The sequence below is a fragment of the Hyla sarda genome, chromosome 5 (assembly GCF_029499605.1).
Source record: "Hyla sarda isolate aHylSar1 chromosome 5, aHylSar1.hap1, whole genome shotgun sequence".
Taxonomy (NCBI): Eukaryota; Metazoa; Chordata; class Amphibia; order Anura; family Hylidae; genus Hyla; species Hyla sarda.
The window spans coordinates 359,203,954-359,228,576 of NC_079193.1; the positions used below are offsets into that span (position 1 = coordinate 359,203,954).

A 24,623-nucleotide genomic window follows, 5' to 3' on the forward strand; every position below is an offset into this window, starting at 1 on the left:
CCTTAAAGGGGTACTCCGGCACTTAGACATCTTATCCCCTATCCTAAGGATAGGGGATAATATGCCTGATCGCGGGGGTCCCGCCGCTGGGGACCCCCGTGATCTTGCACGCCCCCCTCAATTCGCGCCCCCTCCCATAGGCTTGCATTGAGGGAGGCGGAGAGTGATGTCACACCGGGCGGAGCCTTGACGTCACAACGCTCCGGCCCCGTGATCGACAGTAATCAGACCCGGAGCGAACACGCTACGGGGACTGATTTTAATGGTGTGCGGCGTGCAAGATCACGGGGGTCCCCAGCGGCGGGACCCCCGCGATCAGGCATCTTATCACCTATCCTTTGGATAGGGGATAAAATGTCTAAGCGCCGGAGTACCCCTTTAAGCTTTATACAAGTTTGTCCCTTTTCATCAGATTTGCTCGTGCCCCTATTGTTGTCTATGACAAATGAGAGCAGGTGGTGACTGATGAGGGAATGACCTGACCATTGTCCTCTACCCCCTGTCAGTCTATCAGATATACCACAATGACAGGGAGAAATAAATGATGGAGAGAGTCACTGAATCATCAATCACAGCTTGGGATGTAAGAGCGCGGGTCTCCACGAATGACAGCGGAGGAATGTATAATGCACCATGAGTGCCAGGAACATCTCTGCTGACCCTATGCTTTAGCCAGAGGCAAAGAGCCATGAGTCTCCGCTTCTGTGTTCCTAATTGTCACACGCCTGGCTTCACCGAAGAAGTAAGAGAAAAAAGCGAACAGATCATAAATATAATATGCTTTATTTCTTACCATTAAAATTCAACAAGTGTTATGATGAAGACAGCATAGGGATAATTGAATCCCTATAGACTCCATTCATCTACTGACAGGGCTGATCTCATTATGGCTAACTCTGTCCATAGGGGATCCCCAGCTATAAGCTATAGTGGGAAAACACTGCAAATGGTGGCCTTTACTTTGGTGGAAACGGTCTCTCCAGGTATAATACAGCTCCTGCAAGAGAAGAGTAGTTGATCAGTGGGACCCCCACCAATCATTAGAATGGAGAACCCTTGTCCTCCTAGTGACTGGAGGGGCAGCTGCTCCATTCACTTTCTATGGGACTTCCAAACATAAGGAGGTCCCATAAAGAATGGATGGAGCAGGGGTTGAGCACTTAGAAGAAATTAACCTTCACTCTTAGACCTCCGCTGATCAGCTAGTATACCCTTAACTGTGAATAGGGTGTAGGAGAGAGGGTCAGGGGATATGGAAACTATGCCTGAAACTGTCGGAAAGAAGAAAAGCTGCCTACCTTTTTTAAAACTTCCTTAGGAATTGCATAGTTTCCCCCATTAACAGTGTCCGCCATCTTTGGGTTAAGCTTTAAGCTTTCTGGCCATCCCTACATAGTCTCTGTTACGCCGAGCGCTCCGGGTCCCCGCTCCTCCCCGGAGCGCTCGCTTCACTCTCCCCGCGGCAGCGCTCCGGTCACGTCCTCTGACCCGGGGCGCTGCGATTCCGCTGCCAGCCGGGATGCGATTCGCGATGCGGGTAGCGCCCGCTCGCGATGCGCACCCCGGCTCCCCTACCTGACTCGCTCTCCGTCTGTTCTGTCCCGGCGCGCGCGGCCCCGCTCCCTAGGGCGCGCGCGCGCCGGGTCTCTGCGATTTAAAGGGCCACTGCGCCGCTGATTGGCGCAGTGGTTCCAATTAGTGTTTACACCTGTGCACTTCCCTATATCACCTCACTTCCCCTTCACTCCCTCGCCGGATCTTGTTGCCTTAGTGCCAGTGAAAGCGTTCCTTGTGTGTTCCTTGCCTGTGTTTCCAGACCTTCTGCCGTTGCCCCTGACTACGATCCTTGCTGCCTGCCCCGACCTTCTGCTACGTCCGACCTTGCTTTTGCCTACTCCCTTGTACCGCGCCTATCTTCAGCAGCCAGAGAGGTGAGCCGTTGCTAGTGGATACGACCTGGTCACTACCGCCGCAGCAAGACCATCCCGCTTTGCGGCGGGCTCTGGTGAAAACCAGTAGTGGCTTAGAACCGGTCCACTAGCACGGTCCACGCCAATCCCTCTCTGGCACAGAGGATCCACTACCTGCCAGCCGGCATCGTGACAGTAGATCCGGACATGGATCCCGCTGAAGTTCCTCTGCCAGTTGTCGCTGACCTCACCACGGTGGTCGCCCAGCAGTCACAACAGATAGCGCAACAAGGCCAACAGCTGTCTCAACTGACCGTTATGCTACAACAGTTACTACCACAGCTTCAGCAGTCATCTCCTCCGCCAGCTCCTGCACCTCCTCCGCAGCAAGTGGCCGCTCCTGGGATACGCTTATCCTTGCCGGATAAATTTGATGGGGACTCTAAGTTTTGCCGTGGCTTTCTTTCCCAATGTTCCCTGCATCTGGAGATGATGTCGGACCTGTTTCCCACTGAAAGGTCTAAGGTGGCTTTCGTAGTCAGCCTTCTGTCCGGAAAAGCCCTGTCATGGGCCACACCGCTCTGTGACCGCAATGACCCCGTCACTGCCTCTGTACACTCCTTCTTCTCGGAAATCCGAAGTGTCTTTGAGGAACCTGCCCGAGCCTCTTCTGCTGAGACTGCCCTGTTGAACCTGGTCCAGGGTAATTCTTCCGTTGGCGAGTATGCCGTACAATTCCGTACTCTTGCTTCAGAATTGTCCTGGAATAATGAGGCCCTCTGCGCGACCTTCAAAAAAGGCCTATCCAGCAACATTAAAGATGTTCTGGCCGCACGAGAAATTCCTGCTAATCTACATGAACTTATTCACCTAGCCACTCGCATTGACATGCGTTTTTCCGAAAGGCGTCAGGAACTCCGCCAAGATATGGACTCTGTTCGCACGAGGCGTTTCTTCTCCTCGGCTCCTCTCTCCTCTGGTCCCCTGCAATCTGTTCCTGTGCCTCCCGCCGTGGAGGCTATGCAGGTCGACCGGTCTCGCCTGACACCTCAAGAGAGGACACGACGCCGTATGGAGAACCTCTGCCTGTACTGTGCTAGTACCGAACACTTCCTGAGAGATTGTCCTATCCGTCCTCCCCGCCTGGAAAGACGTACGCTGACTCCGCACAAAGGTGAGACAGTCCTTGATGTCTACTCAGCTTCTCCACGTCTTACTGTGCCTGTGCGGATGTCTGCCTCTGCCTTCTCCTTCTCTACAGTGGCCTTCTTGGACTCTGGATCTGCAGGAAATTTTATTTTGGCCTCTCTCGTCAACAGGTTCAACATCCCGGTGACCAGTCTCGCCAGACCCCTCTACATCAATTGTGTAAATAATGAAAGATTGGACTGTACCATACGTTTCCGCACGGAGCCCCTTCTTATGAGCATCGGATCTCATCATGAGAGGATTGAACTTTTGGTCCTCCCCAATTGCACCTCGGAAATTCTCCTTGGACTTCCCTGGCTTCAACTTCATTCCCCTACCCTGGATTGGTCCACTGGGGAGATCAAGAGTTGGGGGTCCTCTTGTTCCAAGAACTGTCTAAAACCGGTTCCCAGTAACCCTTGCCGTAACTCTGTGGTTCCTCCAGTAACCGGTCTCCCTAAGGCCTATATGGACTTCGCGGATGTTTTCTGCAAAAAACAAGCTGAGACTCTACCTCCTCACAGGCCTTATGATTGCCCTATCGACCTCCTCCCGGGCACTACTCCACCCCGGGGCAGAATTTATCCTCTCTCTGCCCCAGAGACTCTTGCCATGTCCGAATACGTCCAGGAGAATCTAAAAAAGGGCTTTATCCGTAAATCCTCCTCTCCTGCCGGAGCCGGATTTTTCTTTGTGTCCAAAAAGGATGGCTCCCTACGTCCTTGCATTGACTACCGCGGTCTTAATAAAATCACGGTTAAGAACCGCTACCCCTTACCCCTCATCTCTGAACTCTTTGATCGCCTCCAAGGTGCCCACATCTTCACTAAATTGGACTTAAGAGGCGCCTATAACCTCATCCGCATCAGAGAGGGGGACGAGTGGAAAACGGCATTTAACACCAGAGATGGACACTTTGAGTATCTGGTCATGCCCTTTGGACTGTGCAACGCCCCTGCCGTCTTCCAAGCCTTTGTCAATGAAATTTTTCGTGATCTGTTATACTCCTGTGTTGTTGTATATCTGGACGATATCCTAATTTTTTCTGCCAATCTAGAAGAACACCGCCAGCATGTCCGTATGGTTCTTCAGAGACTTCGTGACAACCAACTCTATGCCAAAATTGAGAAATGTCTGTTTGAATGCCAATCTCTTCCTTTTCTAGGATATTTGGTCTCTGGCCAGGGACTACAGATGGATCCAGACAAACTCTCTGCCGTCTTAGATTGGCCACGCCCCTCCGGACTCCGTGCTATCCAACGCTTTTTGGGGTTCGCCAATTATTACAGGCAATTTATTCCACATTTTTCTACCATTGTGGCTCCTATCGTGGCTTTAACCAAAAAAAATGCTGATCCCAAGTCCTGGCCTCCTCAAGCAGAAGACGCCTTTAAACGACTCAAGTCTGCCTTTTCTTCGGCTCCCGTCCTCTCCAGACCTGACCCTTCCAAACCCTTCCTATTGGAGGTTGATGCCTCCTCAGTGGGAGCTGGAGCTGTTCTTCTACAAAAAAATTCTTCCGGGCATGCTGTCACTTGTGGTTTTTTCTCTAGGACCTTCTCTCCAGCGGAGAGGAACTACTCCATCGGGGATCGAGAGCTTCTAGCCATTAAATTAGCACTTGAGGAATGGAGACATCTGCTGGAGGGATCAAGTTCTCCTGTTATTATCTACACCGACCACAAGAACCTCTCCTACCTCCAGTCTGCCCAACGGCTGAATCCTCGCCAGGCCCGGTGGTCTCTGTTCTTTGCCCGATTTAATTTTGAGATTCACTTTCGTCCTGCCGATAAGAACATTAGGGCCGATGCTCTCTCTCGTTCCTCGGATGCCTCAGAAGTTGAACTCTCTCCGCAACACATCATTCCACCTGACTGCCTGATCTCCACTTCTCCTGCCTCCATCAGGCAGACTCCTCCAGGAAAGACCTTTGTTTCTCCTCGCCAACGCCTCGGAATCCTCAAATGGAGTCACTCCTCCCATCTCGCAGGTCATGCGGGTATCAAGAAATCTGTGCAACTCATCTCCCGCTTCTATTGGTGGCCGACTCTGGAGACGGATGTTGGGGACTTTGTGCGAGCCTGCACTATCTGTGCCCGGGATAAGACTCCTCGCCAGAAGCCCGCTGGTTTTCTTCATCCTCTGCCTGTCCCCGAACAGCCTTGGTCTCTGATTGGTATGGATTTTATTACTGATTTACCCCCTTCCCGTGGCAACACTGTTATTTGGGTGGTCGTTGATCGATTCTCCAAAATGGCACATTTCATCCCTCTTCCTGGTCTTCCTTCTGCGCCTCAGTTGGCTAAACAATTTTTTGTACACATTTTTCGTCTTCACGGATTGCCTACGCAGATTGTCTCGGATAGAGGCGTCCAATTCGTGTCTAAATTCTGGAGGGCTCTCTGTAAACAACTCAAGATTAAATTAAATTTTTCTTCTGCATATCATCCCCAGTCCAATGGACAAGTAGAAAGGATTAACCAGATCTTGGGTGATTATTTGCGACATTTTGTTTCCTCCCGCCAGGATGACTGGGCAGATCTCCTCCCATGGGCCGAATTCTCGTATAACTTCAGGGTCTCTGAGTCTTCCTCCAAATCCCCATTTTTCGTGGTGTACGGCCGTCACCCTCTTCCCCCCCTCCCTACTCCCTTGCCCTCTGGTCTGCCCGCTGTGGATGAAATTTCTCGTGACCTTTCCATCATATGGAGAGAGACCCAAAATTCTCTCTTACAGGCTTCATCACGCATGAAGAAGTTCGCGGATAAGAAAAGAAGAGCTCCCCCCGTTTTTTCCCCTGGAGACAAGGTATGGCTCTCCGCTAAATATGTCCGCTTCCGTGTCCCTAGCTACAAGTTGGGACCACGCTATCTTGGTCCTTTCAAAATTCTGTGTCAAATTAATCCTGTCTCTTATAAACTTCTTCTTCCTCCCTCTCTTCGTATCCCTAATGCCTTTCACGTCTCTCTTCTCAAACCACTCATCCTCAACCGTTTTTCTCCCAAGTCTGTTCCTCCCACTCCTGTTTCCGGCTCCTCGGACATCTTCTCGGTCAAAGAAATTTTAGCTGCCAAAAAGGTCAGAGGGAAAATTTTTTTTTTAGTGGACTGGGAGGGTTGTGGTCCTGAAGAGAGATCCTGGGAACCTGAGGACAACATCCTAGACAAAAGTCTGCTCCTCAGGTTCTCAGGCTCTAAGAAGAGGGGGAGACCCAAGGGGGGGGGTACTGTTACGCCGAGCGCTCCGGGTCCCCGCTCCTCCCCGGAGCGCTCGCTTCACTCTCCCCGCGGCAGCGCTCCGGTCACGTCCTCTGACCCGGGGCGCTGCGATTCCGCTGCCAGCCGGGATGCGATTCGCGATGCGGGTAGCGCCCGCTCGCGATGCGCACCCCGGCTCCCCTACCTGACTCGCTCTCCGTCTGTTCTGTCCCGGCGCGCGCGGCCCCGCTCCCTAGGGCGCGCGCGCGCCGGGTCTCTGCGATTTAAAGGGCCACTGCGCCGCTGATTGGCGCAGTGGTTCCAATTAGTGTTTACACCTGTGCACTTCCCTATATCACCTCACTTCCCCTTCACTCCCTCGCCGGATCTTGTTGCCTTAGTGCCAGTGAAAGCGTTCCTTGTGTGTTCCTTGCCTGTGTTTCCAGACCTTCTGCCGTTGCCCCTGACTACGATCCTTGCTGCCTGCCCCGACCTTCTGCTACGTCCGACCTTGCTTTTGCCTACTCCCTTGTACCGCGCCTATCTTCAGCAGCCAGAGAGGTGAGCCGTTGCTAGTGGATACGACCTGGTCACTACCGCCGCAGCAAGACCATCCCGCTTTGCGGCGGGCTCTGGTGAAAACCAGTAGTGGCTTAGAACCGGTCCACTAGCACGGTCCACGCCAATCCCTCTCTGGCACAGAGGATCCACTACCTGCCAGCCGGCATCGTGACAGTCTCCTCTTGAAACATCAAAGCAAGGGGTGGAAACCCCTGCAACACTCATGCCAGTATAGACAGTCCGCACCCAATTTACACTGGCTTTTGTTGAATTCTTAGCAATAGCCACTGAATAACGCAGCCAATCGCCCTGTTGCCAAGCCTAAACCACCGGTTGCAGACTAAAAGGGTTGTGTTGAGCCATTGGGCACCACCATAAGGCAAATCCAAAGACTAATGTCTTTTTGATCTTACCATATCGCCATGCGTACTGCCTTCCACTGACAAATGGCGAAGCCAAGCATTGCCTTCATAAACCAAACAGCAAAAAAGCATGGAACAGTTTTTCAGCACTTTTTCTCAAATCACTGGTGATAACGTCTGGAGCCAGTTGGAGAACGTATGTGGAATAAACTTATATCGCCAACACTCCTCTGTCCTACTCTCATCTGGCTTAATGCAATCTAAATTGACTTTCTCCAGAGTTAAGAGGGAAAATACCTCAACATAATACCCCTTCCAAATCTTCTTCCTCCCCTAAGGCTTCAAATGGGCTCCTAAGGGCCTCAAGCAAACATAGACCTAGTCCTGCGCAGTCCCTTCTCCCTGTTGTCGGCAGTTGAAACTGAGCCAATGCTGGGGTGGGACTAACTGAAACACCCTCTGCCGTAGATTTATCCAAGATGTATGGGGACCACTGTGAAAATACGGTAGCTCAAGGGAGGCAGAGGCCATGGGAGTCGATCTGGATTGAGAGCTAATGGCCCCAGAAGAGCCCCTTGCAGCTTCTGCTGCAGAAGCCCTGTGGGCACTGGCAGAAACCCGCTGTGTGTGAGGTTGGATGGTCCCAAGCTGGGAAAAGTGGCATGGAGTCAGGGCTCAGAAGGGCTGTTACCAGAACCAACCAAATGAGCACAGGAATGGAACATACATCCTAAAGCCATGTAGGCCCACATTTCCCCTTTGCTTCCCATAGCTAAGCAAGCAGGGATTCCATGTTGGAAGACATGAGGTATAAGGGCACCAGGACTGACTAGCAGCCCACCTCTTTTAGGCCCACCAACTTGTCTCCTCCCTCTCCTCTTCCCTAGTCATGTCCACATAAAGTTAAGCCCTGCCTAACCATGAGCCCCTCTTACTTTCCAGAGTGCTCTACATCACGTCTGCTGTCCAGATACATTTGTTTCCGTTTTGTTGGCATTAATTAACTATTTCTTCATCACTGAAAGAGTTCACCCCTATACTGATGGTCACCGTCAGGCAGGTCTTTCCTGCTTCGGTGCTGCTAAAAAACAACAAATTCCTGGAGAGACATTGTCACCATTTACATGAATGAATGGTGACAATGCAACATTTTTTACCTGTCATTTTAGGTAACATTAAAGGCTATGCTGTCCTGTGTGTACATGAGGAGCAGCACTATTTCTAAACTTTATATACATTTTATATGGCATATTGCCCCTGGTTATCCCCTGCAAGTTCCATCTCAGTTCCACACTTTTTTGAATATTCCCCCTCAATGGGAGGCTGCTGCACCTGAATTTCTATGCAGAATTCCACTTGGAAGTCTTGTCGTGTGAATGGGCCCTTACACTTAAAATAATTTCCCAGTGAGGATCCACAATGTAGTGCTGTCACTTTGATACCTGTACTACTGTAATATCGAAAGTATTTACATGAGGAATCAGTTTTAATGCATATGGAGAAATATATTCCGAAAATTCTTAAAAGATCCTAAAGAGGAAAAGCAGGGTGGCACCACCAGTGTTGGTACATATAATAGCCCAATATTAGTAAAAATTACTAAGTATGTAGGGGGAGAGTCGGGGAAATAGGGGTGCACATTAAATGAGAAAAAAATCAATCCATAAATATGAATAAAATGTAGGAATTCTATGGCACTCACCTGTAAACAAAAACTTTATTCATCCATTTAAAATTCGCTGGCTCACAGCTGGACAGGGAACAGAAAACCGAAACAGCCAAAGCTACGCGGGGTGATGATGACAAGCCTGTTTCGCGGTAACCCGCTTCCTCCAGCCTCCAACCACAGCAACCGAAGCTGTACAGGGTGATGATGACAAGCCTGCCAGCCTCCAACCACAACAGCCGAAGCTGAGCGGGGTGATTTCGACAAGCCTGTTTCGCGGTAACCCGCTTCCTCCGGCCTCCTTGGACAAGCCTGTTTCGCGGTAACCAGCTTCCTCCGGCCTCCTTGGACAAGCCTGTTTCGCGGTAACCCGCTTCATCCGGCCTCCTTGGACAAGCCTGTTTCGCGGTAACCCGCTTCCTCCGGCCTCCTTGGACAAGCCTGTTTTGTGGTAACCCGCTTCCTCCGGCCTCCTTGGACAAGCCTGTTTTGTGGTAACCCACTTCCTCCGGCCTCCTTGGACAAGCCTGTTTCGCGGTAACCCGCTTCATCCGGCCACCTTGGACAAGCCTGTTTCGCGGTAACCCGCTTCCTCCGGCCTCCTTGGACAAGCCTGTTTTGTGGTAACCCACTTACTCCGGCCTCCTTGGACAAGCCTGTTTCGCGGTAACCCGCTTCATCCGGCCTCCTTGGACAAGCCTGTTTCGCGCTAACCAGCTTCCTCCGGCCTCCTTGGACAAGCCTGTTTTGTGGTAACCCACTTCCTCCGGCCTCCTTGGACAAGCCTGTTTCGCGGTAACCCGCTTCATCCGGCCTCCTTGGACAAGCCTGTTTCGCGGTAACCCGCTTCCTCCGGCCTCCTTGGACAAGCCTGTTTTGTGGTAACCCACTTCCTCCGGCCTCCTTGGACAAGCCTGTTTCGCGGTAACCCGCTTCATCCGGCCTCCTTGGACAAGCCTGTTTCGCGGTAACCAGCTTCCTCCAGCCTCCTTGGACAAGCCTGTTTCGCGGTAACCCGCTTCATCCGGCCTCGTTGGACAAGCCTGTTTCGCGGTTACCAGCTTCCTCCGGCCTCCTTGGACAAGCCTGTTTTGTGGTAACCCGCTTCCTCCGGCCTCCTTGGACAAGCCTGTTTCGCCGGTAACCCGCTTCCTCCGGCCTCCTTGGACAAGCCTGTTTTGTGGTAACCCGCTTCCTCCGGCCTCCTTGGACAAGTCTGTTTTGTGGTAACCCGCTTCCTCCGGCCTCCTTGGACAAGCCTGTTTCGCGGTAACCCGCTTCCTCCGGCCTCCTTGGACAAGCCTGTTTCGTGGTAACCCGCTTCCTCCGGCCTCCTTGGACAAGCCTGTTTCGCGGTAACCAGCTTCCTCCAGCCTCCTTGGACAAGCCTGTTTCGCGGTAACCCGCTTCCTCCGGCCTCCTTGGACAAGCCTGTTTCGCGGTAACCCGCTTCATCCGGCCTCGTTGGACAAGCCTGTTTCGCGGTTACCAGCTTCCTCCGGCCTCCTTGGACAAGCCTGTTTTGTGGTAACCCGCTTCCTCCGGCCTCCTTGGACAAGCCTGTTTCGCGGTAACCCGCTTCCTCCGGCCTCCTTGGACAAGCCTGTTTTGTGGTAACCCGCTTCCTCCGGCCTCCTTGGACAAGCCTGTTTTGTGGTAACCCGCTTCCTCCGGCCTCCTTGGACAAGCCTGTTTCGTGGTAACCCGCTTCCTCCGGCCTCCTTGGACAAGCCTGTTTCGTGGTAACCCGCTTCCTCCGGCCTCCTTGGACAAGCCTGTTTCGCGGTAACCCGCTTCCTCCGGCCTCCTTGGACAAGCCTGTTTCGTGGTAACCCGCTTCCTCCGGCCTCCTTGGACAAGCCTGTTTCGCGGTAACCAGCTTCCTCCGGCCTCCTTGGAGGCCGGAGGAAGCAGGTTACCATGAAACAGGCTTTTCGCCATCACCCCCCGCAGCTTCAGCTGTTGCGGTTTTCTGTTCCCTATCCAGCTGTGAGCCAGCAAATTTTATATGGATGAATAAAGTTATTGTTTTTATAGGTGAGTGCCATTGAATTCCTACTTTTGGTTCTTTTCAGAACTGTAGGATACATGTACTTATTATGTAAAATGAATGGTAAGTATCTCTTTTTTTTTTCATGTTATGGAGTGCCCTTTAATTGGTTTTTCTGGAGGACCAGACATTGTCGGAGCTGGATCAACTAAAAGAGTTTGTCTGGTTTAGATATCCCATTGTGAAATATCATATTGGGGAATTCTAAATAAACTAAAGGAAATCCTTCTTTTATGATCGCCATCAATCGCATTCTGAAGAACCTGGACTGTCCACATATTATTCAGACAGCCCATAGATTCTGAAGACAACTGCTTGTATCCTTTAGAATAGCCTGATGCTTGTGTGGTGACCCAGTACGGAAATCAAGTGCTCTTCTGTACTCCTGCCCATCCTGTGTGGCAGATGCTGATCAATATCCGTCATGGGTCCCCTCTCCTCAGAACTCTCTATATTGCACTTACTAATGTCATGTTACATAAGAGTTAATATATTGTATTTCTATGCACTGTTGCCTTAAGAAATCTATTGTTGCTAAGGACCTTTGTTGTTAAGGGGAGTATACAGTGGTGAACAGGTGACTTATCTACCCAATGGGATAAACTAAACTGTCCCCTTATATAGTGAGGTCAGGGTTCAGCTCTCAGTCTTTTGCTGAGGCACAGTGAAATTAGGACCTGAGGAGTTTGTCTGGTGTTCCTGAGGGAGGCCTGAGGCCCAGTCCTGCAAACACACTTCCACTGCAAGTTAACCCCTGCACAGTGGGTGAAAGTCAAAACAGTAGGAACTAAACCTATCGAGGATTCTGCTGAAGTCCAGTCCAAGTAGTCAGTCAAGTCAGTCTGTTAACAAGTGTGGATTGCATCAGTCAATATACTTACAACTACAAGTCCCATCAAGCCGATAAGCTTCCCTAAGTTCACCCTGAATCTCATTGGTGCCAATCTGAGCTGTATGGACTTTAACCCTTGTCTACCTCAATAAAGCTAGCCTGTTAACTGTAACCTTGTGTCAGAGTGATTATTTGCCCCGTGCCTGGCACAGGTGAAGCTGACCTACCTCGAGTGGTGTATAGGTCAACCATGCCACGAAGAGGTTAACACACACATTACCCCGTCCGACACCACACTTGTTTCAGTGTCATGAGTATGGATAATATTATGTATAGTTTACTGCTGACTTACCGGATAGCTCTGGCGTGTTTCATCAGTCGTAGCCAGAGAAAGATAATGGTGACTGCAAAAACTCGGACATGAGAAATGTGTAGATCAAAATTGTTCTGCACAACTATATCAGCTATATGAGTGCAGATGACAGCCAGAAGAAGAAAGTACACAATCCAGTCGAAGACATTCCTGAGGAGGAGAAAATAGACATTTGTATGAGAAAAGAAATACACATATGTATAGTCTATCTATGTAATTTTTGGGACAGGGAAACAGTATAAGGCAGTGTTTCCCAACCAGGGTGCCTCCAGCTGTTGCAAAATTACAATTCCCAGCATGCCCGGACAGCCTTTGGCTGTCCGGGCATGCTGGGAGTTGTAGTTTTTCAACAGCTGGAGGCACCCCGGTTGGGAAATACTGGCACACGTTTTCTTATCTGTTATGTCACCTATTAAATGCCTTTGATTAAAATGAATTAAATAAATTTAAACATAGAAAGGTTCAATAAATCCATAAGGCTATGAGATCTAATACAACCATGGCTTCCTATGAAATTGCCCATACGCCTTCAAGAGCTGTTGACAGAACGTTCGTTCGGTCTACAATACATAGAAAGGAATAGATAAGATGGTACAGTATTTATCAACCAAGGAATGAAAAGTTCTCCAGCAAACTATACTGATGAAAAAATAGGGAGGTGCTTAAAACTTATATTTTAATGTTTTACTATTTAAAAAAGTTCACAGCAAATAAGTACATGTATTATGACTGGTCCATGCCCAATTGATGAGGGCTATATGGACGAAAAAAGGGACGAACTACTGTTAGCCTATACCACAGTCTACAAACAGTAAGGGACAACAGAAAAAACTTTGTCTTTGAAAATAGTTATTGGCTACAAGTTACAACACGACAACTCACACTTCTGTCCCACTAATTTGCTGCTGACTTTTTTAAATAGTAAAACTGTAAAAGTTATTGTGGTATCCCGGTACCGCATCCTATACGGTACCTGTGTGTAGAAGTCCCCATAGCCGAGTCCCTAGGATGTCGGGGTTCTTCTTATCTAGTCCACCCCTTGTAACCTCTCATCTATGTATTACTTATCTAGCCGTTATTTAGGATTTATATAAATGTAATTGTACAAATGTATATAAATGGTTAATTACCTCTACAGAGCGTAACAGGACCTGCGGGTCACGTGATCAGGTAAACTCTATGGTTTTTGCTTAAGGACCTTTGGAGGTCACCTATGAAGTATTGCACCCATCGTTCCTTGTAACGATGAGTGACAGATATTCGGACCTATCAGAGCGGCCCTGCCCCTGCCCATATAAGGGAGCGGCGGCCATTATTCTTTCTCTTGTTCCCGGGCTGTCAAACGAGCAGGATCTGCGCAGCTGTCTTCCGCAGTGAGTTAGGCCCGAGCCTTGCGGCAACAGCTGATCTATTCAGAATCGTGAGTGTATCAATCCCTAAGCACTCTGCAAGATCACCGGACCTTATCTATCCCCTAAATCCGGACGAATCTTCGCAAATTACCCTAAATTCTCAAACTATATCAGAAGTCAAGGTCCGCAACAACTGTCATTCATTGAACTATATAGAGACTGTATTCCTGAGACTGTTACTGTTCATTGGATGTACCGCAAGCATTTAAGTAAAATTATCCAAGTTCAAGTTCAACTACCTAGTGGACCTTCAGTCATTTTATGCATGCACCTATCGTTACTGGGAAGGGCGGCGATAGGTCGGAGAATTACCTCAGCATACTAGCCCTCAGCCTGGCATCACGAACTATAGGGTTAACCTTAACCCCTCATCCACTGAAACAACACCCCAACTACCATACAAGAAAAAACCTTTTATATAATGTAGAAAATAACATTGTATTTATATTTGTAATATACATTGGTTAAAACATGTTTATTTTTGTTCCTTCAGCTATTGTCTGTGTGTCTCTGTGAGGAGACCAAATACAGGAAGTGAGGGTGGAGAAGCAGGGCTCTGTACAGTGAGGACAAGCAAGACTCTGTACACTGAGGACAAGCAGGGCTCTGTACAGTGAGGACAAGCAGGGCTCTGTACAGTGAGGACAAGCAGGGCTCTGTACACTCAGGACAAGCAGGGCTCTGCACACTGAGGACAAGCAGGGCTCTGCACACTGAGGACAAGCGGGGCTCTGTACACTGAGGACAAGCAGGGCTCTGTACACTGAGGACAAGCAGGGCTCTGTCCACTGAGGACAAGCGGGGCTCTGTACACTGAGGACAAGCAGGGCTCTGTACACTGAGGACAAGCAGGGCTCTGTACACTGAGGACAAGCAGGGCTCTGTGTACTGAGGACAAGCAGGGCTCTGTACACTGAGGACAAGCAGGGCTCTGTACACTGAGGACAAGCAGGGCTCTGTGTAATGAGGACAAGCAGGGTTCTGTACACTGAGGACAAGCAGGGCTCTGTGTAATGAGGACAAGCAGGGCTCTGTACACTGAGGACAAGCAGAGAACTGTACACTGAGGACAAGCGGGGCTCTGTACACTGAGGACAAGCAGGGCTCTGTACACTGAGGACAAGCAGAGATCTGTACACTGAGGACAAGCAGGGCTCTGTACACTGAGGACAAGCAGGGCTCTGTACACTGAGGACAAGCAGGGCTCTGTACACTGAGGACAAGCAGGGCTCTGTACACTGAGGACAAGCAGGGCTCTGTACACTGAGGACAAGCGGGGCTCTTTACACTGAGGACAAGCGGAGCAGCATAAAATGAAATTCTCTTTTACATGTACTCCTATCTATAGACAGAAGGGAGGAGATTTATAAAAATCTGTCCAGAGTAAAATTTGCTGAGTTGCTCATAGCAACCAATCAGATCGCTTCTTTCACTTTTGGAAAGGCCTCTGAGAAATGAAAGAAGTGATCTGATTGGTTGCTATGGGCAACTCAGCAACTTTTCCTCTGGACAGGTTTTGATAAATCTCCCCCAAGGTTATTAAGAAAAAGGTGCAGAGGTAACACATGTCTGCAGTGTGTGAAAATTCAGAAAATGAACAGTCAGTTCTTAAAGTTAATGTGCTGGAAACAGCATAAGTATCTGAATGACAAGAACCAAAGTGTGATGGTTAGATGATTTAAAAGCATCTTCAAAATGGCAGGTCTTATAGGATATTCCCAGTATGTAGTGCTTAGTACCTATCAAAAGTACTGTAACGAAGAGTGGTGTACCAGTGACAGAAGCACAAGGGCTAACCAGGGACCTCAGCTTTCTATCTTCACCAGTATAAGTTAAAATGGTCCTTGAGAAGTCGGGTACACCATGGAATCCCAGTTTAAGATTTTATGCTGCTTGTATAAGCAATTTTGATCTTGTGATCCTGACCAAAATGTACTTGAAGACCAAGATCCAATAAAAAGGCTCTGTACATTGGTGTTTAACTCTGATGTCCATAAGGTAAATGTTAGTCTCAGATGCTGCAAGGAAGAAGCTAGAGGACAGAGGAGGGAGAAGATAAAAGCAAAGTGTTTTTTGAGACTCGGTGGAGAGTCAGCAGATTATGCCACCAGAGACTGGTGAGAATTATATCTTGTATTAGTTACAGTGTTTGGAGCTCTAGGACTTTATCTGTATATGTGTTCTACTGTAAATATTAACACTGTTTACAGCCGAAATCCCAGTCCTAACCCTTTCCTCGACTAAACATCAATGTAGCCATCCATTCATTTTAATGCAATATTACAATAATAATAAAAAAAAAAATCTCACTGTTTCTTATTGGGATTAAACTTCGGACCTTTGCCATACACTCAGAAATTGTTAATTCAGAAGCCTTGGGACTTTTTACACTGTTTTAATTAATCCATTAAAATGAGAAATTAATCTCGCATTTATCAGACTGTGAGCTTTATAACCCGTCCACGTGTGGTGGCCCGGTACCGCATTACATACCGTACCTAGTGCAGAGGTCCCCAAAGTCAGAGTAACTACGCTCAGGTAGGGTCCCTCAGGTGAGACAGCCCCTAGTCGCCTCTTCTCAAGTCTAAATGTGTAATGTTAATACATGTATATATTTAATAATAGTATATATCTAGGATAATGTATAGTACTTACCTTGTTTAGCGTCGCAGGACCTTCGGTCATGTGACCATGATAATCTCCTCTTTGGTATGTTGAAGGACCTTAGGAGGTCCTTGGGTCACGTGCTACCCACAAATCTTTGCAATGCGATTGACATCAGTAATGGACCAATTAGCACTAGTCCAGCCCCTGTCCATATAAGGGAGCTGTAGCCAATTATCACTCTCTTGGGTTGCTGCTCTCGTGGATGTCGGGCTAGCAGGACAGATCTGCACAACATACAAAGACACGCTAGGCCTCAAAAACCTACCGGCCTCAGAAGAAGCAAAACCGTGAGTTCTAATCTACCCCCGCTAAAGCTAGCGTGACTACTGGGCCGCAACTAATCCCCTAAATCCAGTGGAACAGCGCATAATACCTAAAGACTCTAAATTGCTAAAGTCGCAACCTTTGTCAATCTCCAATGAAAGCACTTGTATGCATAGAGACTGTTCCGTTATTGAAGCTTGCAGAAAACCTTCAGTAAAAGTTATACTTGTTTCAGAAAACTCTCCGGTTGTGGACATTCTATTATTCTCTACCTCCCTATCGCTCTTGGGAAGGGTGGCGATAGGACAAGCATTACTGAGGACCCCTCACCCTGGCGTCACGAATAGCAAGGGTTAACAAGCACCCTTTAATGACCGCACAGCTACACTCCCCATACCCTACATCCCCGAGGCTATCACATAGCTTTTTGGCGTCCTACAAACAGGATACGGGTGTGTGCCTCCAGCTGTTGCCACCAAGTAAAGTGTACTCCCCCTGTATAAAAGACTGTACCCATGTGTTACGGAGCACCATATAAGTGTATGGAATTTTGCGTATGGTGCCGCGTGCAGAGAGCACATGCGAAAAGTAAGGGGGGAGACAAAAATTTTATTGCTGCAGAAATGTATAAAGTGAGATGTGAATGTATGCTACGATCCTGAGGTCCAGTCAGCAATGCAAGAGTTAACCCGCTACCGGAAAAACGCGCGATGGGCGTGGCTATCAAGTGAGTGTATCGCAGCCGAAAGGGAACTTAAAGACACAGTTGTTGTTTCCGGGGGGACAGGAAGTCGGGACTGCACCGATGACGTCCTTCCAGCCGGCAGCCATTTTGGCGAAAGCCCATTATAAAAGGAGCCCTGCACAGGGACCTCTTCAGTCTGCACAAAGGAGAGCCGGAAGGTGCAGACATGGCGGAGAGCAGCGTTCCACGTGGCATGCGCACCAAGATGGCACCGGAACAAAGGAAAGTTGCGGTGGTCACAACCCCAAATGTTCCACAATCTTGCCGACCGTTTGCAGCGGTTGTCATTGGATGAAGGGGGGCCTGCAATCTTCCCCCACTGCCCGATGATGACGACGACTGGCAAGATACCCCTCCAGGGGACACCGCAGGGACACCTGGAACTCCTTCACCGGTGAGACTGTCCCCTCACCACCGGACCTGGGGTTACTGGGCTGAGATCCCGACGGAGGAATCCTCTGTAAGTACACCATCAAAGGCTGCCTTCTCTTCCTCCACCAGCCCTGAGCCAGAAATACACCTGTCCACTTTGCAGAGTGCACAACCGTGCTCCCCAAAATTGCCCCAATGGGTCTTTGGGGATGAACCTGACTTCATTCAATATATGCATGATGTGCTTCAACCCCTGCCTGGGAAGTCCCTTCCATCGGTTCCTTAGACACAGCAAGAAAGGGCCCGTCAGGAGGCCGAAATAGCCGAGTTGATGGAACAGCTAAAGGCCCGCCATAGAGAACTTTATGCCCCCAAGCATGTGCATCTGCCTCTTGAGGAGAGGATCCGCTACCAAAAGAATACCAAAGAGATGGAGGCACTCTTCATTCGCAAGTGGGATCATCCCCGAGAAGGGGAGAAGCCCTTGGAACGTCGCAGAGCAACAGTGGCCAAGTTCAACAAGGTGAGAGGTTATGGTACCCTCATTGATTGCCACACCGACTATACCATCCTCGTAAACCGGCGAGCTGTACAGAGGTCATATCTTCACAAAAAGTTCCATTCATTGGAGGTGGGTGAGATGTGGAGTACATCCCCGTCCGGGGCCTGCGAGGAGAGTGTGCGGCCGCAGTCACCAGGCCAGCCGCTCCAACCCAGTTACCCTTCAAGTATTTTCCTTCTGATGATTGGGAAGCGGACCCCTTCCAGCTGAGGCCGAAATGGCCTGCTCCTGATGCCTCCACCTACGTACCCAAGGAGCAGTAGACTCTACAGCAGCAGCCACTTTCTTCTACCTGCAACAAAGTACCCTGGCCTACTCCTATCCAGGAGGTTTGGCCTCGACCGCGGGTACCAACTGAAGTACATAGGCCTACTCCCAACGCGGAGGTTTGGCCTGCACAACAGGTGCCAACGAATGTGCTGCAGCACACTCCCGACGAGGAGGGGGGGGGGCCGAATCAACCAGCACCAACTGTTAACCTCAATCCTACAGTGTCACACTCTACCCTTACTAATGTGGTGTGTGAGAGCCACATAAACTCTTTGCCTGTTCGTGATTCTGAGAGGGGTAGAGGCTCTAGGCGAGGAGCAGGACGACATTGCAAGAATTTCATCTGAGCTGTGACACTTATATTGCTTTAAAGTTTTTTAGTTTTCTTCACAGACTTTTTCTACAACAGTTCAAGAAATGTGCCTAGCAGGACTGTGCTAAGACTGTTCCAGTTGTAACGTAACCATCAAGCTTTTGTGCCTGTTCCTTGGACCAAGAGACTCCTAGCGGTAGGTGATTCGTAAGTGAAGTGTGTGCCCGGCTAGAGTTGGTAGCCGTGTAGTTTAGACTCTTAGTGCAGGTGGACTGCTGATCCTTGCACGCTTGTTTACATGTATATACCTCAATAGTAACGTGACATTCTTCGTGAAAGTTGCACTTATCAGGTGAATGCACCTGAACCCTGTTGGAGTCTTTAATAAATATTTATGCTAAGGTAACTAAATGTAAATGGTTATTGTACATAGAATAATTAGCCTTGTACATGTGTACATAAAAAATTTAAATAATAGGTGTTGTAGTAGTTGCTAGTAGGTGGCTTCCTCAGCTCCTCTGAGGAATAACAGTTCTGTCACCCATCCCTAACACCTTCTCAAAGGTCCACTCAGGGAAAGCTACCCCTAAGGTATCAAGACTGACCTCTCACATAGTACTAAACACATAGTACCTCAAAATAATAACTTAAGTGTACTTACCTCACTTAAACTTAGTACACCAAACAAACAACAAAAATATCTCACACTCAAGTAAATGCTTTGGGAATTGTAGCTAATGTTATTTTCCAACTCCTGCCACTGTTCTGTACACTAATTCTCTTTTGTCTCCTACGTGTGCGAGATGCTCTGCCTAGCCAGTAGGTGCTCTTGCGAGAAAAAATAATGCACGTAGTAAAAGGTAACCTAGGTAAGGTTTATCTGTTGTGTTCTAGGAATAAGAGCGTGAAGCCAATAGACCCTAGTAGTCAGTTTTATTGGTAGAAAGCCTCAGGCAAGCAAGTGTCCAGTGTACTAAACAGGTAGCTAACTTGGCACAAAATGTCTAGTGAGATTTAAATTGTCCAAAATGTATAGTGAGATTTAAATTGTCTAGTGAGCTTAGGAAAAAATGTTAAGTAGGATGTATCTCATGTGAATAATTTCATCCTGTTACTAAATTTATGAACCAGCCAATTTTCAGGATTTGGCAGGCTGGTGGTGGATCCTCTGTGTCAGTGAGGGATTGGCGTGGACCGTACCGGAGGATCGGTTCTAAGTTGCTACTGGTTTTCACCAGAGCCCGCCGCAAAGCGGGATGGTCTTGCTGCAGCGGTAGCAACCAGGTCGTGTCCTCCGGTAGCGGGTCAACCTCACTGACTGCTGAGACAGGCGTAGTACAAAGGAGAAGGCAAAAGCGTGGTCGGATGTAGCAAAGGTCAGGGCAGGCGGCAAGGTTCACAGACAAGAGGACAATAGCAACGGGTACGGCAACGGGCAAGGCAAAACGCAACTGTAGGGAACGCTTTCAAAATGGCACTAGGCACAAAGATCCGGCAAGGGCAGGAAGGGGAAGAGCTCTTAAATAGGCAGGGACACAGTGGGGGAATCAGGAACCAGCGCATCAATTATTGGTGCGCTGGTCCTTTAAATTTACCATAGACGGCGCTCGCACGCCCTGGGGAGCGGGGCTGCGTGAGCCGGAAAGACAAGGACGGGGCCGCAGCGCGCCGGAGTGCAGGTGAGAAGGAGGGGGACGCGGCGCGTGAGTGGTGGCCAGCCGCGTCCCCCTCCTTCTCACCTGCGCTCCGGACAATAGGACCCGTGTTCCAAGTCGGTGTCTCTGACCGGGAGACGCCGGGGACCGGGGCAATGGAGGTAGGCAGCGGGCGCTCCGATCCGGAGGCGGGGAGCGGAGCGCTCGCTGTAACAGTACCCCCCCTTAGGTCTCCCCCTCTTCTTGGTACCAAGAAAGTTGAGAACGAGGCTGCGGTCCAAGATGTTACTCTCAGGCTCCCACGACCTTTCCTCAGGGCCGCAGCCCTCCCAATCAACCAAAAAAAATCTTTTCCCCCGGGAGATCTTAGAAGCTAGAATTTCTTTCACCGTGAAGATGTCAGAGGTACCAGCGACAGGGGTGGGAGAAAGAAGTTTGGGAGAGAAGCGGTTAAAGACAGCGGGTTTAAGGAAGGAGACATGGAAAGAGTTATGGATACCAAGGGAGGGAGGAAGAGCGAACTGGTAGGAAACCTGATTAATGCGGCTTTTGACCTTGAAGGGACCCAAGAAACGAGGGCCCAGCTTGTAACTTGGTACCTTGAATCTGATGTACTTAGAAGAAAGCCACACCTTGTCCCCAGGACGGAATTCTGGAGGAGATCTACGACTCTTATCGGCCTGGATCTTCATACGGGTCGAAGCCTTGAGAAGAGCTGAGTGGGTCTCTTGCCAAATGGAAGAGAAGTCTTGAAGAAGATCTTCGACAGCAGGTACAGAAGAGGAAGTGGTGGTTAGAGGCAGAGGTGGCAGGGGATGACGACCGTACACCCCAAAAATGGAGATTTGTTGGAGGCGGAGGATGGCTTGAAATTATAAGAAAACTCCGCCCACGGGAGTAGATTCGACCAATCATCATGACGGGAAGACACAAAATTACGGAGATAGTCTCCCAGGATTTGGTTGATTCGCTCCACTTGACCATTAGACTGTGGATGGTACGAGGAGGAAAAGTCCGATTTGACTCCGAGTTGACCACAGAGAGCCCTCCAGAATTTGGAAACAAACTGCACTCCACGGTCCGAGACGATGTGTCCGGGAAGACCGTGGAGGCGGAAGATGTGAAGAAAAAACTGTTTGGCTAGTTCAGGCGCAGATGGAAGACCAGGCAGGGGCACAAAGTGAGCCATCTTTGAGAACCGATCCACCACAACCCAAATGAGTCATACCACATGAGGAGGGAAGATCAGTAATAAAGTCCATAGCTATGTGAGACCAGGGGGTCTCAGGCACAGGAAGGGGCAGAAGAAGGCCCGCTGGTTTCTGACGAGGAACCTTGTCACGAGCACAAACCATGCAGGATTGAACAAATTCGCTGGTTTCTGACGAGGAACCTTGTCACGAGCACAAACCATGCAGGATTGAACAAATTCGGTGATGTCTCTCTCCAGAGATTAGGTGAAGAGTCTTCTTGACCCCAGGATGACCAGCAAAAAGGGAAGCATGGCCCCACTTGAGAATCTGTAGCTGTTTACGAGGAGGAATGTAGATCTTGCCAGGAGGTAGTAGGCGCAAGTCCGTGGGAGCCACAGAGATGAGACGTTCAGGTGGGATAATGTGTTGGGGAGAAGGTAGGTCCCCCACAACGTCAGAAGAGCGAGAAAGGGCATCAGCCCTAATGTTTTTGACAGCAGGACGGAAATGAATCTCAAAGTTGAAGCGGGCGAAAAACAGGGACCAACGGGCTTGACGGGGGTTCAGTCTCTGGGCAGACTGGAGGTAGGCTAAGTTCTTATGGTCTGTGAAAATGTTCACTGGGTGAGGAGCACCCTCAAGAAGATGTCTCCATTCCTCTAGGGCCAGCTTAATAGCCAACAGTTCTCTGTCCCCAATGGAGTAGTTCCTTTCAGCGGAGGAAAAAGTTTTAGAAAAGAAGCCGCAGGTTATGGTCTTACCCTTGGACGACTTCTGGGTAAGCACAGCTCCGGCTCCCACCGAGGATGCGTCCACCTCAAGAAGGAATGGTTTGGAGGGGTCAGGCCTGGACAGAACCGGAGCAGAAGCAAAGGCGGATTTCAGGGACTGGAAGGCCTCTTCAGCCTGTGGAGGCCAGGTCTTGGGATTGGCTCCTTTTCTGGTTAATGCCACTATGGGAGCCACCAGGGTAGAATAATGTGTAATAAATTGCCTGTAGTAGTTGGCAAAAACTAAGAATCTTTGTATGGCCCGGAGTCCAGTGGGGCGTGGCCAATCCAGAACTGAGGAAAGCTTAGCAGGATCCATTTGCAGTCCCTGAGCAGAGATGATGTAACCGAGAAATGGCAAGGAGGAACGTTCAAAGAGACATTTTTCGATCTTGGCATACAGGCGGTTTCTTCTAAGACGAGTGAGGACTTGACGAACATGAGCCCGATGCTGGTCCAGGTTAGAGAAGAATATAAGGATATCATCCAAATATACTACCACACAGGTATAAAGCAAGTCCCGGAAGATATCATTAACAAATTCCTGGAAAACCGCAGGAGCATTACAGAGACCGAAGGGCATAACCAGATACTCGAAGTGTCCATCCCTAGTGTTAAAGGCGGTCTTCCATTCATCTCCCTCTCGGTTGCGGATCAGGTTATAAGCCCCACGAAGATTCAATTTGGTAAAGATCTTAGCACCTCTGAGACGATCAAACAGTTCTGAGATCAGGGGCAGAGGATAGCGGTTCTTGATGGTAATCATATTAAGTCCTCTGTAGTCAATGCAGGGGAGGAGAGAACCATCTTTTTTAGAGACAAAGAAAAAACCGGCTCCGGCAGGGGAGGAAGACTTCCTAATAAACCCTCTTTGAAGGTTTTCTCGTACACAATCAGACATGGCTTGAGTCTCAGGAGGAGAGAGAGGATAGATTCTGCCCCGAGGTAGAGAAGAACCAGGTAGCAGGTCAATAGGACAATCATAAGGCCTGTGAGGTGGAAGAGTCTCTGCTTGCTTCTTACAGAAGACAACTGCAAAATCATGGTAAGACTTGGGAAGACCCGGTGGCGGAAGCACTGGCGGGACTCGTTTAATAGGAGCAGGCTTGAGACATCGGTCAGAGCAGGAAGAACCCCAACGAAGAATCTCCCCGGTGGTCCAATTAAACACAGGACAATGGCGTTGCAACCACGGAAGACCCAGCAGGAGCTCTGAGGAACAAAAAGGAAGGACAAAAAACTCCAAAGCCTCTGTATGAAATATCCCAATGTCCATCCGAAGAGGCTGGGTACGGTACTGAACCGTGGCAGAAAGTCTCTCACCATTTACAGTAGAGATGAGGAAGGGTTTAGGCAGACGGACTATGGGAATTCGGTACTTCTCGACCAAGGAGGCGTGGATAAAATTGCCAGCAGAACCGGAGTCCAAGAAGGCGGCAGCTGTAAAGGAGGACTTGGACGGTAGGAACAACTGCACAGATAAGATGAGTCGTGGAGAGGAAGAATCCACACCCAGCAACACCTCTCCCACGTTTACTAGGTGCGGGCGTTTTCCGAACATGGAGGACGAAGAGGACAGTCTCTCAGGAAGTGCTCGGTACTGGCGCAGTACAGACATAGATTCTCGTCTCTACGACTGCTTCATTCTTGTGGGGTCAGGCGAGACCGGTCCACCTGCATGGCTTCCACGGCAGGAGGCCCAGGTTGAGGTGGCCGAAAAAAAACGGGAGCCAGACGAGTAAAACATCTTGGACGAGTCTTTTCTTTCTCCTGGAGGAGTTCCTCTTGTCTTTCAGAAAAACGTTTATCAATCCTGGTGGCCAGCAAGATGAGGTCACAGAGGGTAGAAGGCAGCTCTCGAGCTGCAAGGACGTCCTTAATATCAGAATATCAGAATTAAGTCCTTTCTTGAAAGTAGCGCAGAGGGCTTCATTGTTCCAATTAAGTTCTGCGGCGAGTGTGCGGAACTGTATAGCATAGTCCCCCACAGAGGAACCTCCTTGGGTCAAGTTCAGTATGGCAGTCTCTGCGGAGGTAACCCGGGCGGGTTCCTCAAAAACGTTACGGAATTTCCCACAGAAGTTCTGTACAGAAGTGGTGGCAGGATCAGCGCGGTCCCAAAGTGGTGTAGACCAGGCCAGGGCCCTCCCGGTAAGCACACTAAGGATGAAGGCAACCTTGGCTCGCTCAGTTGGAAACTGATCTGAGAGTAGCTTGAGATGGAGGGAGCACTGAGACAGGAACCCTCGGCACTGCTTGGG

General features: G+C 49.5%; 1 protein-coding gene across 5 annotated transcripts in view; it reads right to left on the reverse strand.

Moving 5' to 3' along the window:
• LOC130274414 (uncharacterized) overlaps nt 1-24,623 on the reverse strand; it is a 245,551-nt gene that overhangs the window by 89,922 nt on the left and 131,006 nt on the right. For all 5 annotated transcript variants that reach the window (XM_056522734.1, XM_056522733.1, XM_056522735.1 and 2 more), the window contains exon 14: nt 12,119-12,289. In XM_056522734.1, the coding sequence (XP_056378709.1) occupies nt 12,119-12,289 (171 nt within the window). The remainder of the gene's footprint in view (nt 1-12,118; nt 12,290-24,623) is intronic.